Source organism: Branchiostoma belcheri, unplaced genomic scaffold (genome assembly GCF_001625305.1).
Source record: "Branchiostoma belcheri isolate BF01 breed outbred unplaced genomic scaffold, Haploidv18h27 scaffold44, whole genome shotgun sequence".
NCBI classification, from domain to species: domain Eukaryota; kingdom Metazoa; phylum Chordata; class Leptocardii; order Amphioxiformes; family Branchiostomatidae; genus Branchiostoma; species Branchiostoma belcheri.
The window spans coordinates 1,488,259-1,506,568 of NW_017804065.1; the positions used below are offsets into that span (position 1 = coordinate 1,488,259).

At 39.7% G+C, this 18,310-nt stretch overlaps 1 protein-coding gene across 1 annotated transcript in view; it reads right to left on the bottom strand.

Annotated features, from left to right (window-relative positions):
• LOC109478506 (probable JmjC domain-containing histone demethylation protein 2C) overlaps window positions 1-18,310 on the bottom strand; it is a 49,445-nt gene that overhangs the window by 27,024 nt on the left and 4,111 nt on the right. Inside the window, exons 2-3 of the mRNA XM_019780088.1 lie at window positions 5,526-5,675; window positions 360-439 (exon numbers count right to left, since the gene is read on the bottom strand). Of these exons, the coding sequence (XP_019635647.1) occupies window positions 360-439; window positions 5,526-5,675 (230 nt within the window). The remainder of the gene's footprint in view (window positions 1-359; window positions 440-5,525; window positions 5,676-18,310) is intronic.

Genomic DNA, 18,310 nt, shown 5'->3' on the forward strand with positions numbered 1-18,310 from the left:
TGCAGAGAAATGCAGAGATCGTCCTCTGCTCATCTGGCTTGGTGTAACACTTGTGTTTTGTCATGTCATCTTGATGTCAACAGAGGACAGCAGGAGCTATCCATGTAAGATTTTTCCTGTGAAAATGACCCTCTACATGCCGTCCCACTCCCGCCAATAATGATGCTTAATTTCAATGCAATATATCGACCTGGTCACCAATAAGAAGCAAATCTTGCGCTAAAGCACAGTGAGACGCTGCAACTCCGTGACATCAGGACAAACAATATGGCGCCCAGAAAATTGACATGTGTGCCTGCAAACCGGATGAATGTTGATAGATTTCAGTGTATGCAGTATTCTCAGTCATAGCATCTTACCTTGCTCGGTCATGGAGGAACTCCAGAACACATCTCCCGCCCTGCCCGAGGCTGACCTTGTCCACCAAGTAGCTGAATGTCTGAAACAACAGGAGAGAGAAGATAAACAACACTGGTAAACACTAGCTCAATTTCCACTTGATAGCATCTTGTAACAGCCTGCTCAAATGTGAAGGGGTGGGGGGTTGGCATTGAGATAATCCAGACTATGTTGAAACGGTGTGACTGGACATGCATATCAACATGCAAGCAAACACCTACATAACCCTGCAGAATGTAGTGTGGTGTAGGGTTTGGTTACCTACCCTGCTTCTAGATCAAACACCTTTCCAACTGCATGTACAAACCTTGGTTTGCTAGCTTGCCTCTGAATCACTTTAGCCATGTCTCAACATTTCATCTTAGTTGTAGGCTGTACCTGGTCCCTAATGAGTAGCATGCTACTGGTAGGCATTAAGGGCAATCTTATGAGGCATTCAATGATTTGTCCCTTGTAAAATAAACCGTAAAATTATATTTCACTCCATACCATAGGTATAGAAGCCATATACATGAACATGTTGCCTGACTACTTTGCAGTTATCATGGGTGATTTTCCCAATGTCAGAAAAATCTTTCCCACGGCCATGAAATTCCTCTCTACATGACAGAAAATGCCACTGACACATTGCAAGTCCTGATATCGTCAAATTCAACATATAAAGAGGGCCTAAGAAATACCAGTGGCTTCAAAATTCTTACAAGGAAATCCACATTATATACAGACTAGCTGCACATTTCTTTTGTGCACAGTAAACTAACTGGTTTCACACAATACAGCTCCAGACATTGTCAAGGTAACCAGTAAATATTATGGTAGCTGCAGACACTACAGGGACAAACCAGTGCATTCACCAGTCACCTGTACACAGTGCTGGGACCTGTTGGGGTTTTTGCACTACTGTGTCACTCTAGATGGTCTGAACATTGCCACAATTGTTTCAACACTCTGACAGCTAACCTCATAAGTTGGGGAGTATACAGTACTTGGAATGGTCTCAATCTGTGCCATAGGTGCACTGGACAGGTGGTCGTCTTGGCCAGGTTGTTTAATGCTTGTCTATTTTCATAAATTTTTTGGGATTGAGAAGAAACGGTCACCGCGGCTAGGTCGTTGGCTTTGAGGTATGATCTGTTTGGGCAGGTTTGACTGTAAATTCCAAGAATACAAGTTGTAGTCTACAGGAACTTGTGAAATATATCATAGACTTGCAGAGTATGATATGGTTGGCCTAACATGAGAAATAGAATGTAATAATGTCTTGTTTTCATGGAAATTCATGTTTTTATGGTGAATGTTTGTGCTTTTCTGGCACACTAGACTTTTAGCAAACTGTGTGTGTTTATCAAACTCTTGTTGACAATGAGACCTTTCAGTTCTTTGACCCCTGGTACAGCTGCTGTGCATCATTGTCATCAGCGGGAGTCATTCAAGGTCATACAAACATGGTAACCATTACCAAATCAACCCAACCAACAAAGTTAACAATTATCCTCCTTGTGGTGGTAAGTAGTCTCCTGAGGTATCTTGTTAATTCCTGCATCATTTGACTAAAAGGTTTCTTTGGCTTTTATGAGGCTATTAGCTTTTGAAATCGATACAACACTTGAATGTTTTATGTAAAAAGGTAGCTTGGAAGTTGGAGCAGTTAATTTAGATGATGTAACTTTGGAGTTGCAACTTGAAAGTCAGAAAGTTATGAGCTATGCTACATACGGTAAGTTAATCTATTTTCACACAGACTTAATTTCACAGTGGACAAAGGAGCTTTTTGTTGTTTTTGAACTTCATGCTTGAAACAGTTCTGAAGTACAGTAGAAATACATATTCACAGTGTCATGACTTTGCTGCAAGAGGTCAGCACTTAAACAGTATAACACCACAGCAAACCTTTTTCTTCATTTGCATAATTGATATCTACCAATGTTCATCTCTTCCTCAATAGAGTGTCACATGTTAAAAAGTCCTACAACGGACTTTAGCTAGCAATAGTTAGCAGATTGATATAATTTCCTCATTAATCATGCAAGATTCAGTTTTGCATAATTTGTATCTGTTGATTTTTCAATCATCATTTAACCCTTGTCCTGCTGGTGTTTCTGTGCAGTGCTTCCAGTGCTGTTTTTATTTTACTAGTTTATGGTTCCTTTCCTTATGTCATTACCTGAACTACGATAACGTTTGATACAGGTATTCCAGACTATGTGATAACAGCAACATGAGTGCCAGAAAGTTTAACTGGGGAGCTTAGTTAGACATCCCCTCTTTTGATGAGACACATTCTGCACCATTTTTGTACAGGTCAACAAGAAGTCTTCAAATAGAGCATGGCTAACTCAACATGCTTTGAAGTTTTCAAAAGCAGCAAATCAATAATTGTTTACCTGTGAGACAATCACTGCCATGACCTAAATAGCATTTCAAGCATGGAGCAAGGATCATCAGGGAAGGAAACATTTAATCATACAATCACTTTTACTGTTGCAAATTCATATTTACCCTGGCTGTTTCTTTATCATATTGCAGAGGTGACAGCCATCATACACCAGGTAGCAGCAGGCAATGACACTTACAGTTGATTAGTAGTACACTAGAGTAGGGTGCAATATTACCTACCAGCAAAATTAGGTAATAAATTTGACCATTCTTTCTTCAAGCTAAATGTCAAAATACTCCCATATATGTTTCACTGATTTGACAAAAACCAAATTATAAATGAGTCTGCTAATGGTGGTATTGTTACTTTTGATCTTTTAGCACTCTTAATAGGTTCTTGGGACTGATTCGTGGTCATTAACTCTTATTTTCTGCTTGCCAAGGAGCAGAATGGATGGGTAAAGCTGTCAATTTCAAAACCCATTAGAAAGACGATGGAAGGCATTTGGAGGGACAACTACATTGGAGTGAGCTTTAGCTCATCAATAGAAGATGGCAGAAATACAAACTGCCTGTCAAGACAAATCATGGGGAGCAAGGTTAAAATCACAAACTCAAATCACTCATGAATGCATGAACAAAGCTTGATGACAATTCTCCATGATATTTGGATATCTACACAAGGCATGGGGAGACTTTGGAACTATGGCCCACAAGCAAAAATATTTGGTATTCCACACAGGTTTCTATATTGTATGTTCTACAGCTAAGAATAAATCACCTTTTACCAGGCAACGCTTGTCCCATTCACTGTGCCAGCCTTTTCCTGATTGAACAAGTCATTGACTTGGATGATGGCTGTGGCCTTGAGAGGGGGCCAGGAAAGGTTGGTGCTGCACTGTGTGTTGGCTGTGAACGTTAACTCCCAGGTAGACATGCTCTCTTCAAATGGGTGATTTTCAATACTCCTGATTACATCTCCCTTTCCAGAGATAGGAAAGCTTTTATGTATGTAAGAGTATTGATTTCTTTGGCTATAACCCCTTCATATCAAATGGAAAAAGGAATGTGCACAACCTATGCAGTTGAGAACATGCAACATTGAGGTACAATGTATTAAATTTCACCAAATGCTGGAATTAATTTAATTCCGTGAGACTAGTTTTTGAACAAAATACAGGATATACATATAGAGTATGGAAACCTGAGTAGCAAACAATTTAAAAATTACTGTATCTTCAGATTTGGCTAAATTCCGCAGTTTCAGGAAATTGAAGATTCAGCTGTGTCTAAATTTGCGATTGCTCAAATTCAATCAATGGGCCGTATGTGCAGCAATAAAAAAGGACATGTACTTGTATTGAAGCGCTTTGACAGACAATATTCTGGATTCTTTTAATCATTTCTCCTTGTATATGTGCAGTTGATAATTCATCGTTACCATTACGGTGATCGCTACAAACCTGCTTGTATACATTCCAAAACACAACTTATTTGGGCTAGCATAACCCAAAATATCCCAATTCAAGGTGGTTTTAGTCATGCTCTATATATCATCTTGATTTGATTCTGGAAGTATATACATTTGCTGACACGTAACTGCAGTGAATGGTTTATAGCTTCAAGATAATCAAGATATTTAAAATGTTTGTCAATGAGATCAACACTATAGGAAAGGCATGAGGTCATCGAACTCTTGTTACCTATTTAATAAAAATGATATTTGACCCCACACAGGCTTGATACTTTGTGCAGGTGTAGTTTAAATATAATGGCCAGTCTTTTTATGTCTTACCCAGCTGGTCCTGCCAATAATGGTAAAAATCACTTGTCACTAAGAGAGTAATAGAGTATAAATTCAAGCTAAAGGGAAGGTCATCATCAACCAATATGTAAATATTGCTATAGTTTATTCCTTGAACACATGGACGACTTACTACATATGTTAGCCAATGATAATATGACTCTTGGCAAAAGCTATATGTAGACCCACTTGCAATGGTCTTATTCATGCCTATTTGAGGGACATTTAATGAAGAGTGAAGACCTTTATTGTACATCTTTTCCTAGTATACCATTTTTGCTGCACACAGGTTGCCCATGTTCCTAAGGCAGTATAATGTACTGCAGCAACATTGCCAGCAGCCCTCAAATGAATAATTTGTGCTGATTTATGCATGGCTGGCAGCAAAATTCACTCTCATTACCACGCCATTGTTTCCAATGAGAGCAGTTGCTCAAATAGACACAGAATGGATTAGACCTGTAAAAGTGTCTAAAACCCTGCCTGCAGATCCACAAACAGGTCACAGGGATGTCAGTTTTAAATAGCAGGGTCAGACATGTGGTGAATTTGTTTGTGGAAGTGGGGTCAGGCGGCTCAGGGAAAGGTTATGCGATTTTCGTGACAAATTCACTCCATATGGCGCACCACATCCCATGGGATTGTCACACATTTTTGTAATGCAAAACCTGGTATGGGCTGGCTAAATGGCTGTGACCCACACACTGTTGTGTTTACCTTTGTATGTACATACTGCGCATTCAACAGCTATTTCCACATTATTTCCACCCTTTAAATGCAATACAATAATATTGCAAGCAGCTCATCTGGCTTTCTTCCTAATATACACTGTTCAAAAGAATTCTCCTTCAGGAATTTATGCACTAATCTGACAGGTTGCAAGCCCTTTAGATGTGTATAACCATAGAGTGCATTGTAATCAAATAATGATGTAATCTGCTCCTACCAGTGCAGGCCAGAGGACGGCTGATTTGGAGATGCCCCTACGCTGGCCCCACACCAATGTTTTCTCCACCAGGAACACCTGAAAGCCTCCCTCATAAACCTTCAGCCACTCTCGCTGCTCCCAGTCTCGGTCATCAAACTCCACATAAACCTGGGGAGGCAAAATCATAGAAACGTTACAATAACATCTCTGCCACCTGTTGTAAAACACAATCTCATGGTGGTGGTATTTTCAATACCATTAATAGCATACATGAGAACATCACAGCCTGGAATGGGAAACCCTACATCCTTGGAACCCAAATTTGCTTTCCTAAAATAAAATACTCAACTGATGTCCATTGAGAAAAAAAAAGTTATCATTATGGATGTCTCTTACACTGAATAATCAACAGACAAGTTTAACTGCACATTGACAGATACTCTGTGCTTACTATATAGTATAATAATAGTACTTCCAAATCAGTTCTGGTTTCTAAATAATATTTCCCGCAGAAATACTTTTCTGGATAGCAACATTAGGTCATAGTCCTTCTGGAGTACCCATGATGTTTTTTTGTTCTTTTTGCACTTATGTTTGCTTGCTGCTTATGGCTGCAGGTGGCACCAGCAAAATTTCCCAGTCAATTTTCTGCTGGGTCTACTGCGTATACAATGTTCCCAATAATGATCCATAAACCATACTGACTGGTGATTGGTGCAACACATGGGGAAAATTGTAAGTTGTCAGTGTGTTGTCATTAGGCAGACTATTGTGCAGAGCAGCATGGTTTCTACTTTCTACTATATATCCCATAGTCATGGAAAAGGGGTTATATAGTTAGCAACTATAACCGCGAACACAAAAAAGTATTAAGAATCTGAGAGATACGATGATGCCCTACCACATGAACTCAAATGTAATGTTGGCCATTAAGACTATGTAAATATAATTGTCATCAAAAAGGGATATTCGGCAGCAGATGTATATATGGAGCCTATAACAACTCAAAATTTGGATAATGAGAATAACCACTAGTTTCAAAATGAACCACTCACACCCTGATGGTCGCTCTGTTCTACTTCTTATACTCGCAGCCCATTCATCTGAAATATGCGTGCCGTTAACCTATTTAGGTCAGTAATCTTGGGAAAATTCCACTAACTGAAATTCATGACTAGCTTCCCTTGATCAAAGGTAGTCAATATAAATGAAGCGGAATTCTAATCATGAGTGATTTGCAAAGCTACAATGGAATCAACAGAATCAATCAACATAAAATAAAGCTTGCACTTATATGCATATAGTGAAGATGCCTGATCTCATCACAAATAAAGAGGTGACAAGGAAAAATGGGTGAATGTTTTGGGGGTGGTTTTTACAGTAGGTTTACAGTGCCCACCTCCCTAAGCAAAGACAATGGCAATAGCCCCAGGAAGTGGACAGGTATGCCAAACTACCCACTCACAAAACTTGACATATTCTCAGCTAAATAGACTCAGCCAAGTTGAAGTAAGTATCACTACCTAACCAAAAAAGCCCAAGGCAAAGCAGACACAAACAACACAGAACTAAACAGGAGTTCGGGACCTTACACAGTATTTTTCACCCCCAGCCAGAAAGGGCAAAGGTTACTTTAGGGGATGATTTCTTGCTGAGTTGTGAACTGTTGTTATACATCTCCTCTATGTAAAATGGACATCAAGTAAAAATCATCATCATATGATACTGGAACCCTGTTAACGTCCATGAAAAAGCCATTGTGCCATTATCCCACGTTTCTTTGCTCGTATAATCAGACCAGCAATTATCCTTGAGATCCTATAGTATGGCTGATTGCCTAGGTTATAGAAAAAATGAATTTACTAATATGTGCCTTCCTTCTAGTTCTAATAGTTCCTTGTATATTATTCCATATCTACTGTAAGTATATTAGGCCAAATATTTGTTGAGGTATGCAGTCAAAAAAGAATTATCCTTCCTCTCAATAATTAATGGATCATTTTACAATCACACAGAGTTACCTAATCTATCCTGCCCTAGGATAACAGCTATGTTCCACAGTAGGGTTAGATTTCTTGCCTCCTTTCATCAGGATTCACAAAAACCAGATCCTGGAAGGCAGTTTTGCTAATACAATGGGTCCATTCTTGCTATAAATGCTACCAGGATATCATCCCTGACCTCATCATCTGTTTCTAGGTCATTCCTGTATATCACTAGAAAAGGCTGCATATAAATTGCAGGAGAAGTATCAGATACTATAGAACAAAACAGAGGTTGGTATTGTCAACAGTTCCTGGGCAGGTGGGACCACTCATTCCTGGCCTTCTGGGTAGCTGGCTGTTTTCTGTGGCTACTCTTGGTACTTTTTGAAGTTTTTCTGACCAGCATGCCAACTCCATTAAAGTTCTACTTCTTTATAGCACCCGCAAAAGGCAATTTACACCAGGAAAAAATTACCTGTCAGATGTCCATGGTTGTGTGTCGTACGTCTGGGAAAGTTCAACCTTTTACAAGCAATACTAGTCTCTACCAGACTGTAAAGGGTAAACAACACTTCAGTATCAACTTACCCACATGTGAAACATATCTACTATATCGGAGCCAACTATATAGCCTGGGTTCTAAACCCATAGCACACTGGAGATACTTTGTGTCCAGTGTGCTATGGGTTTGGAACCCAGGCTACCAACTATGCCAGATCCGGCCAGATCAACCTCTTAGTCTAACCCAGATCTTGTCAGGCCAGATCCAGATATTTTAATTCTAAATATGACCTGAAACCTGTGCACAAAGACACATTTCTACCAATGCATACAATAAAGCCACTACAGTAATTCCACCCACAAGGTGCAATGCAAACCTCAGCAAACACAGGTTCTGCTCCTCCAGACACAAGTATTGATCTTCACAACCCACCGTGTACATCAGAATTAGATTGTGCACTGAAATTATCTGATAAATCCTTGAAACTATGCTTCAATGAGTAGCTAGGCCATCAAAACAAAAAAAATTGTCACATTACCTATGCATTAGGAAGGGTAATAAATAATATTTATCACCTGAGCAGTGAAAGCAAGTGTTGTTACTGAAGGGAAGCAAACCAAGCATGCTTGAAAACTCCCTGTGGTGGCCCCTTCTGCAAACTGACCTTTGCCAAATGTCAGACCAATGACATGGGTAGAGTCCCAACCACATTCTGACTGATCTGTTGGGTCTGTCTTCCTATAAGGGGTTATTCCAAGAATGGGCAATTGGGATGGCAGACACATTTTGATAACAAACAAACCTACATTAAGACACATGTCTGAAATTTCCAAAACCAGAACCTGTGCTTGTGAGGTGTGAATTTACACACCTGCAATCAGCACTTAGCTAGCAACATAAAACTTAAAATAGACGAAGACATCCTTTACACACACATTCTCCAACTCTGGAGCATTCTCTTTAAACATTGAGCTACAAAGTGATTTGGAACTCTCAGCAAACTGACTTTAGACTGTCAAGTCAACTCATGTCTGTACACACATGCCAAACTTGACTTGGCCCTCCCACTAACCAACATGAGTCACTTCTGGGGGTCATCGGATTCTGGATACTGAACATGACTTCTCTGTGACAGGAGTAAAGCAGGCCATCTATTCTACATCAAGGCGCACCAATCTTCTCTCAACCAGGGCAGGGCAGGGGTGCAATACAGTCACATATGCCACATGCTTGAATGCTGCAAATTCATTTACTTTCTGAGTAGTTTTATTTTGCACTAAGAGGAAATATGAGGTTTTCCCTGCATTATAAACTTGCAGTTGAATCATTTCTAAAGTACGGTAGTCATACATGTGAGACATTCATGGTGTCATAGATTCTCACAAAAATAAAACAACCAACAAACTTTCAATATTTACAGTAGTCTTATCATGGGATGCAGCAGATTTATAGCATTTCCTCATTAATTAATGATGCAGATTTGGCCCTGATCCTCATCTGATCATGTCAAGCATCGTTTAAACTACCTATATACCATAACCTGTGACAATTTATTGTGTTGACAGACACACACATACGCACACATACACAAGACATACCAAAAACATATAACCTTCTTGGCAAAGGTAATAAAGCTAGTAAATCTGAAAAGACCATTGTTAGAAATAATAGCCAGGGAACCAATGTGTCACAATCGCCATGCATCAGCAATATATCTGAGTCATTGAGAAGGCACAATTTGTTGCTTAACATGCTGGTCAAGGTCTACTATTAACTCAATGGCATAACCTCCTTGTTGGCATGTACCCAAAACTACACCATGTGAGTTGTCTGGGCTACATCCTGCATATTCATTCCAGTCAGGTACACAGCAGACTGCTAGGCGACCTTTTCAAGAATTTATCCATGCCACATTTTGTATGCATTTAGGAACCCCTAAACCTGGCAGAGCATGCAGAAAGTCATCCCCATAAAAGGCTGTTTGTTAAGGGGCACATGGGAAGTTACTAGCCTGGCAACTAAAGGTGAACGCCAGTCCAGAACATTCAGGTTCAGGTCTGGTGTAGGTCCACACCTGATCCTCTTTAGTGTCATATTTACAGTAATCAACTGTGCATCCAGACCTGTACAGCCATGAAATATTTAAAGCTTGTGTACGTTTTACGTCTTGTTGCTTTATTTTGTTTCAATAATTGTGGAAATAAGGTTGTAATTAGGATAATCTATTTCAATTGGTTGTTCGTAAATAAATTACATCTAATCTATCCTTTGGCAGAATTCCATTTTAACATTTCATCACCAATTATACAAATGACATCCACATTTACATAATGATCTATGCACATTTATCTCCACCATTAACTAACATACACATGAACAAGGTGAAATCCCCAGTACATGTATTTTCCAGTAAGGAATCATGGTATTTTCATATCAGTTATACAAGTTACGGATTTATTTACATCTATTGCTATCAGTTTATGTCCCTTACATTATATATGTTCTATGTATTGTAATATTGTAGGAGTTACAGAATTTTCCTCATTACTTATATGAATCAACAATTCGCATTAACTGGTATACATCACTATCTAAGTTACCTGCGTGCCTAAATTAATTGAAATCCACTCTTCTTAGTTCCTTTCTTCCGTTATCTTCTTTGAAAAGTTTTCACAATAATGCGAGATCAAATATTTTTGCACACAGGAAAAAGCTGCCCAGCAACAGCAGATATACAGTAACGTGGGTAATGAAAATGTCCTGGTGTAAATCGGGTCCTGACCAATGTGTGTATGTGGCATGTTTTCTTGTATGCTGTCACCACTTACAGCTGAGCAAATATCCCCACCTTCTCCAGCCATTCTGCTACTCAAATTTGCACTATCCTCTGTATCGGCGATATCACTTTGTTTACCCACCCATTAACAGGAGAATACAAATGAGACAAGCGAAAGAATATACAACAATAACAATATACTGTCGCATGAATGTTATGGTCGCAACATCGCTGGCGATGGCTGTCTTTATACATGTAGTCAGCAGGTATCCTGGGTACCCACAGGCCATGGGTCAGGGTCCCAATCCCATTGATTGAAAATGTAGAATGGACTCTTTCAGTGGCACCCACTTAAAAACCAGTCCAGAAACTTTAGCACAAAATTATATTTTCATAATCACCTGTCCAAAACTGAATTTCAAAAAACTGCCCAGTATTCAACAATGCACTCTTCCAATGACCCCAATGTAGGCCTCAAATTTTTTTCCCCATTACCTGCACTGGTACAGGCACCATTCAAAATTACCTGCACCATAAGTTTACCTGCACCACAGCTTCTATCCAATTGAAATGTTTAAAAAAAATGTTCCTAGTAGCATTTTCAATGACCAGCACCCCTCACATGCCCCCCTAGTGTCTGGGGCTGGTTTTGTCATGGACCAGTGCAGGTTAATTGATGGTAGACATCAGAAATACCTGCACAGCTCAGCTCCAATTTTACCTGCACTAACATGTATAAGCAGGTGGTATTTCAAACTCTGCCAATGTGATGTTATGAACCAGTCTGAAATCACTTCCACACACAAAGAAGTTCGTTTCAAAATTACCCCAGTCCTTACTCAAGAATGGACTGTTCTTGTGGCCCCAATTTGTTATGGGGACACACCCCAGTTTATTTTGGGTCTGGATTCTGCCCTTAAATGTATTTGGCAATCTGAAGTCATCCTGAAAACCTGCATCTATACGACTGCCCTTTTAGAATGGACTCCAGACAACTGGCATAAAGGGGTCAATTTTATCTTGCATTTACAGTAGTACAGCTGTGCTCCAGAGTTATTCATCCAACCCTGGATGGAACCATGTCAATACATACACCTTTCAGTTTACTCCTGGAGAATAACAAAAGAGGTTCAGAGAGGAAGATAAGAAAACAATCAGTGGATGTGCTGTGCAATTTTTGGGAAATAATCAATCAGGGTTGGACAAGTCCCATTGCCCACTTGCCCAGGGCAAGTAAAAGTACTGTTCGGGCAAGTAAATATCCCCCTGTACTTGCCCGATTGGGCAAGTAAATTTTTTGGATGCAAAGTATAGCTGTTATGGTGTTTGGAACAAAATTACTCATCATTTTGCCAAATTGATATTATATTAATTTACTTTTTTTGTCAGAAAATCCATTGCAAGTCTCAAACCACATTATTTTGATAAATAAAGTATGCATCATTACAATCTCTAAAATAAGATGCTGGTAGTAAAATGCATAAAAATGTCATGTAAATTTTGGGCAAGTGAAAAGTTGGTTCGGGCAAGTGGAAATGACCATGTACTTGCCCGATACGGCAAGAGGATTTTCAAAAACTTGTCCAACCCTGTCAATAGTTGTTAGTTTTCACCTGCCCAGTCCCTACCAAACTCCATTCATAGACAGAGTACTGCTTAACTCAAAACTAAAGCTTTCATTAACAAAATTTAAAGAAGAAAAAACTTACTTCCCTGAAAATACATGTAAGTGTTTCTACCTCTTGTATACATGCTCTGCACTGACACCACATTATGTACCATACTTCTTATAGGCAGCCTGTCCCTCCCATACACTACAAACTGCCATAGCTAGGGATGGGACCTTAATTCATCAGGAATTTTGATTCACATGTTATAATTATCATTATCATTATGTGTCCAATTTTGTTCTTTGTTCATATTTTGCAATGAGTAGATGATATCTATGATTACTCAGTGCTTTTTTCCCTTATGCTATTTCAATTCATGTGAATGAAATAGAATAAAACACAAAACATACATGTAAGTGGCTCTCCCAAAATGTCTCCTGAGGTATCAAGTTTGCAAAGTAAGCCCAGTGTCAGTGAGACAGTAGTCCCAGGTCCCATTGATTTTGGCTTACATTCAAACCATTTCTTCTCAGAGTCAGACACATGCTATCTTTACTGGGCACAGTTAAATGTACTTTATAAAAATTTACAATCCATTTTCTAAAACTGCAACCTCCTTATTTTCATATTCTCTGGCTCAGATGTGAGGGCCCTTGTCACAGACCCTGGACCCAAGAGTCATCTGCTAAGCACACTGGCAAACTGTATTACACCTGTGCGAAACAACAGTAGCTGTTGTATGCCTGGTCAATGTTGCAAAATAATTTTTTTCCTTGCATAAAATATCTCCGATGCAACATTTGAAAACTATAGATACTATGCACGCTACATTCAAGATTTTGCACATTACATTCTGCCAACATGCTCATCTGATATATTGACCATACCATTACTTGAGTTGACCATTGGATTAGGTTGCAAATATTCATATCAACACAGTTTTTTCCATATCACATATTGACATAAAAATGGTTGGTCGTTCAACATTTACAGACGAATAAACAGACTCTACCAAGTGGACAATTAGCTGCAGCACATTACAGGACAGATAAGAACTGAATACCTCTTGTCCAAAACAAGCCGGAATGCAACCTACTTTAGGATCGTATATCTAACAGCATTACAATGCAGATGGTTCAAGAGTATGCTACTCATGTCAAACATACCATACTGCTATTTCATAGCTAGCAAAGCAGAGCCTGGAAATGCAGAAAATGCACAGCAGTAAAACGCATTATGTACCCTATCCTGGTCCCTTGTTAGCAGTACATAGATACCATTCACAAGGCAAACCTACAGAGTAGTTCTGTGGATGCCTTCAGGGTTCGAAATACCACCTGCATATGCACATGTATGCACCTGTACAGGTATTTCTGGTGTCAATTTGCCCCCAACCCTCACTAGTCCATGTAGAGGGTTTATATGTACATGTACATGTAGGTGTATATGGATTTCCTTTTTGCTGCATTGACTGTTTCCACCTATGAAGTATAAAAGAGATTTTGAACAGTTTTTATTATGATGCATAATTCACTAATTCTGAGCGATACAGGTAAACTTTATCTGGTGCTGGTAATTTTCAATGTTACCTCCACCAGTGCAGAAAAACAAGTTTCTTGATTCCTTGCCTTGAAACCCATTGGCTTCCTGTGGTCCAAAACAAACATGGCAACTGATACAGTTTGTCCTTGTGCCCTTGTCTACTCTCTAGCAGCTTGCCTTCCACCATCCATCAATCACACAAAAGAGCCTTCCCAGAAAAGGGAGTGGTTACTGTAACCTAAATACAATTGATCATCTGTATGTCTATCAACCCTTCCTATGTACCCAAGAAATGCTCTTTGCACTTTACTGGTGCTTTGTGAGGAGCTAAGGCACACTCAATTGTTTACACCAGTGGCTTCCTGATATGTCTACATTACCAGAGTCACCAGAATACGTTTTACCTTTGCCGAGAAGGCTTGTTTTCAGCGCCGTTTGTCTGTAGGTCTGTGGACAGTATAATTAGTGAAGTTATGGATGGATTTGTATGATACCGCACACATTTCCAAGCCAACCCACTAGCCATGACTACTGCTGTTATACTCAGTCCTAAATTTTCCCCATAAGCACAAGCCCAGGACGCAAACTGTCCACCTTCACTGTAGTGAGAGGTGTTTGAGTTATAACCACACATGGCCAAATTCATGTTAATATTGAAAGTGTCTTGGGTTGGTACCAGTAGGATGCAGGTATTTCTTGCTGGAAAAAAGACAGTTGACTGGTTTCTGGACCAATTTAAAAATGAACAATTATCAGCAGGCAGTTTGGTGTTCTCATCAGTCCACAGTCTAAAATAACAATTTAGGGCCATGACTGAGTTTCTTTACTAGGACATAAGCTGTAAATTAAACCTGGTAAATTACATCAAGAGGCACATGAAGAATGAGTCAGGACAACACACCCCTGGGCCTCCCGCTACAAATCACACTGTGGTGACCCCATATTTACCTTCCCCAGAAAATGGCATTGCAGTCTATAACTGCCACACCTACATTTTGACGGCTTGTAATGTACTTACAGGGTATAATTAAACAAGAAAGGTATGGCCTAAGTTGCATGATGGCCTAAAATGCCTCCGCCCCTGATGTGTCGCCAAAAAGAAATGAACTGCTTTCATTCCCTGGAAGCAGAATTATCAAAAGCAAAGGACTAAGCCTGCTGCCAAGGTCAATACAACTCACTGCAAAGCCCTGCCTCAGGGGAGACTGTAGAAGAAATCTATTTTGTTACCCAGTCAGCTTGTGATTGATAGAACGCAGTCATGGGAGCAAGATGGTCTGGAAAACATAATGAAGGCAACACACAACAGTTGGAGACAAGGTCACATTGACATACCTGCAGTTCAGCACAGGAACTGGGACTGACACAGGCAAATATAAAATGATATGCATTGGTTCAATCTTCTTTCAGCTAGAAACATGCAGTTCACACATCATAGACATTGTGTGCTGATCAAAATTTCATTCTGGCAGAGTTGGTACAAACGGGCTGAAGTGAAGAGCATATGTTGCTTGAGTCGTAGAGAAAGCCTCACAACATAAAGCAAACCAAACATGAAACAACTTTTAGGGCTGAACCTACTGCAAGAATGCCCTTCCCTTTGTGCCCTACCAGCTGCACTGCTTGGCGTATACTGTTTCATACTCAAATGGACCTCCCCTGAAAATGTGCTCAGCTCTAATTGTTGGAGGGTAGTCTGCCAAACACATGTCTGCCGCACCTGTGGTTATATTTCTCTTGGCTAGACAGGCCCCTGGGGTCAAGGCACACTGTTGACCTGGCCTTGCAAGCTTTTCAGTGGGATTGACAACAACTACAAAGAAACGTGTCCTCCAGTGCTCCTAACAATCTGAGCAGGGTGCGAATAATTTCATCCAGGGTGTGAATAATTTCATCCAGACCTGTGGTATCAAGAAATCTATAAAAAAGAAGCAGGAGGCAGCTTAAGTCCAAATTAACTGTACTAAAGTGACTGTTCTTTCATCATTGAAGACCACAAGATACTTTGTGTCAAATTGTTCAGGTACAGGTACAGATCTGTTCAGGTGCCTATTTAGGTACCTGCAACTGATCAGATGCACAGCATTACTTTAAATTAAGCTATCATTGTCACAGCATTACGATGACTTGTTTAAAGAAGAAATGTTACACAAAGTATGCACCCCTTGTGATTAGAGTCCATAGAACCTTTAAAATGTAAAAAAAATTGGTGAGTAAAATAGCTCAGAACATGACAGCATAGTACAGGGAGAGGGTGACTAAAGGTCACCACACATAAGCATTAAATTAGAAACAGAATTTCAGATTCAAGCTCTGAAGAGACAGTCTGACATATTACTTTGTACACCCAAAGAATTTTCTACGTACCTAAATTCTTAGGTTAGCATTAGTACCTATTCCCATAAATAAATTTCAAGCTCTGGAAGTAATAAGATACGTACTTTAGAAATTGATGTTATCATTGATTCATGATAAAGGCATGTTTCCGTAATTTTCTTGTCATGCTCAGGGTTGGACAAGTTTTAAAAAATCCACTTGCCGTATCGGGCAAGTGCCTGGTCATTTCCACTTGCCCGAACCAACTTTTCACTTGCCCAAAATATGAAGTATTTCTATGCATTTTACTAGCAGAAAGGAAATTATTTTATTATGATAGAGTTTATAATATTGGATGCTTAATTTATCAAAATTGTTTGAAACTTGGTCAAAATACTGCAGGGGCTATACTTTGCATCCAAAAAATTTACTTGCCCAATCAGGCAAGTCCAGGGGGATATTTACTTGCCCGAACAGTGCTTTTACTTGCCCTGGGCAAGTGGGCAATGGGACTTGTCCAACCCTGATGCTTTGCAACACATTGTCGCTCATCCTGTACTCACAGGGGGTCAGGAATAAAAATTACAGGAGATAAGTGGGTCAGATCTGGTAACAATGCAAGGGCATGGCAGTCCACTCCATGCTCCCATTGGTGGCCAATCAAAATGTCTCTGTGGTGTTGTTTATGGCAGGTATAAAATGGTACACTTGTGGTCAACTATTCCCCAACCAGCAGATGGTCTGAAACTGTGGTCAAGTATGATGAAGAACACCTGCATGGGGTTGGTCTTTCCATTAAATTTCAAACCATATTGCAACCATACACAACAATGTTACCAACCTAGACAAGCTGATGGTTCAAATACTGATCAATCCCCCTCTACTACTAGTACAATAAATTCTTGCCTATATGCATACAAGTATCTACAAATCCAAATGAGACATGAAACAGTACACATAAATGTTATAAGAAGCTATTTGATCTTCTGTTAACCGATGCTGATTTTTTTTTAGCTTAGCAAATCTTATTACATTGTAGATACATGTATCCACGGGTAGACTTGACTCTACCAAAATTTGTGAACATATGATAAGAATCTGTAATTTAAAGCTAGTAAAATATACCGCATACCTCTGTTAAAATTCATCATTCAGAGCTCAAACATAACCCCCTTCCCCTCTGGGCCAGGGCCCCACTGTCTTGGGAGGCCCCTTTTGTTACTCCAACCATCCATCAACCATGAAAGGGACAGTTGCTTGGCCTGCAGGGTTTTCGGCTACAAAACTTGATGAAGGCATGAGCCTCCCCAGGAATTCAGGTGTTCCATTTTCTGCTGACAGAATTGTTTATCTAGGGATTAGGCTTCGCCAGAACAATGTACTCTTCACCCAGGCAAAAATTAATCATTACTTTTCCATACATGAACAAGCAACTCAAGGATTTAGTCCCCATTACCTCAAGACTACTCATGGTATTGTTGAACACAAGTTCTGCACGAGGAGTGTGGTCAAGCCGAGAAAAAAACCAACAACACGAAAGGCTGCACACCATCATTTTAACTCGTTTGTTCGTCACAGTTCCCCTGCAAAACAGTTGCAGTGTTTGGTAACCCCCATTTGAAAAACAGCTGGTGTGTTAGCAAAACCAAACAAGGCTGAGCAAGGTCACTACCTGGCCTTCTCTCAGGTCACAATTGCACAACAATATATTGTTTCAGTCTGTCTAGTGCTGGCAATAGACACGACAGGATGAAATTGAAAACGGCTGCTTTTCATATGCAGAGAAGGCGCTGGTTGTCAAACACAATACTGACTGCAGTCAATAGCATCAAAACATCATTGTTCAAACTAAAAAAGTTTGCCACAAATACTTTTCATGGGAACAAAATAATAGCATTTAGAAGTGTTCTCTAAAACACTAAATCAACATTTTTTGCTACTATGTAGCCTGCGAAATAACGAAAACAGAGCCATCAACTGTGACAGAACTAATTCTAAAACCATGATATCACAAATTGAGTCAAAGCTCTGGCTTGAGTTACAACATGCTCAGTACCAAAAGCAAGGTCCTG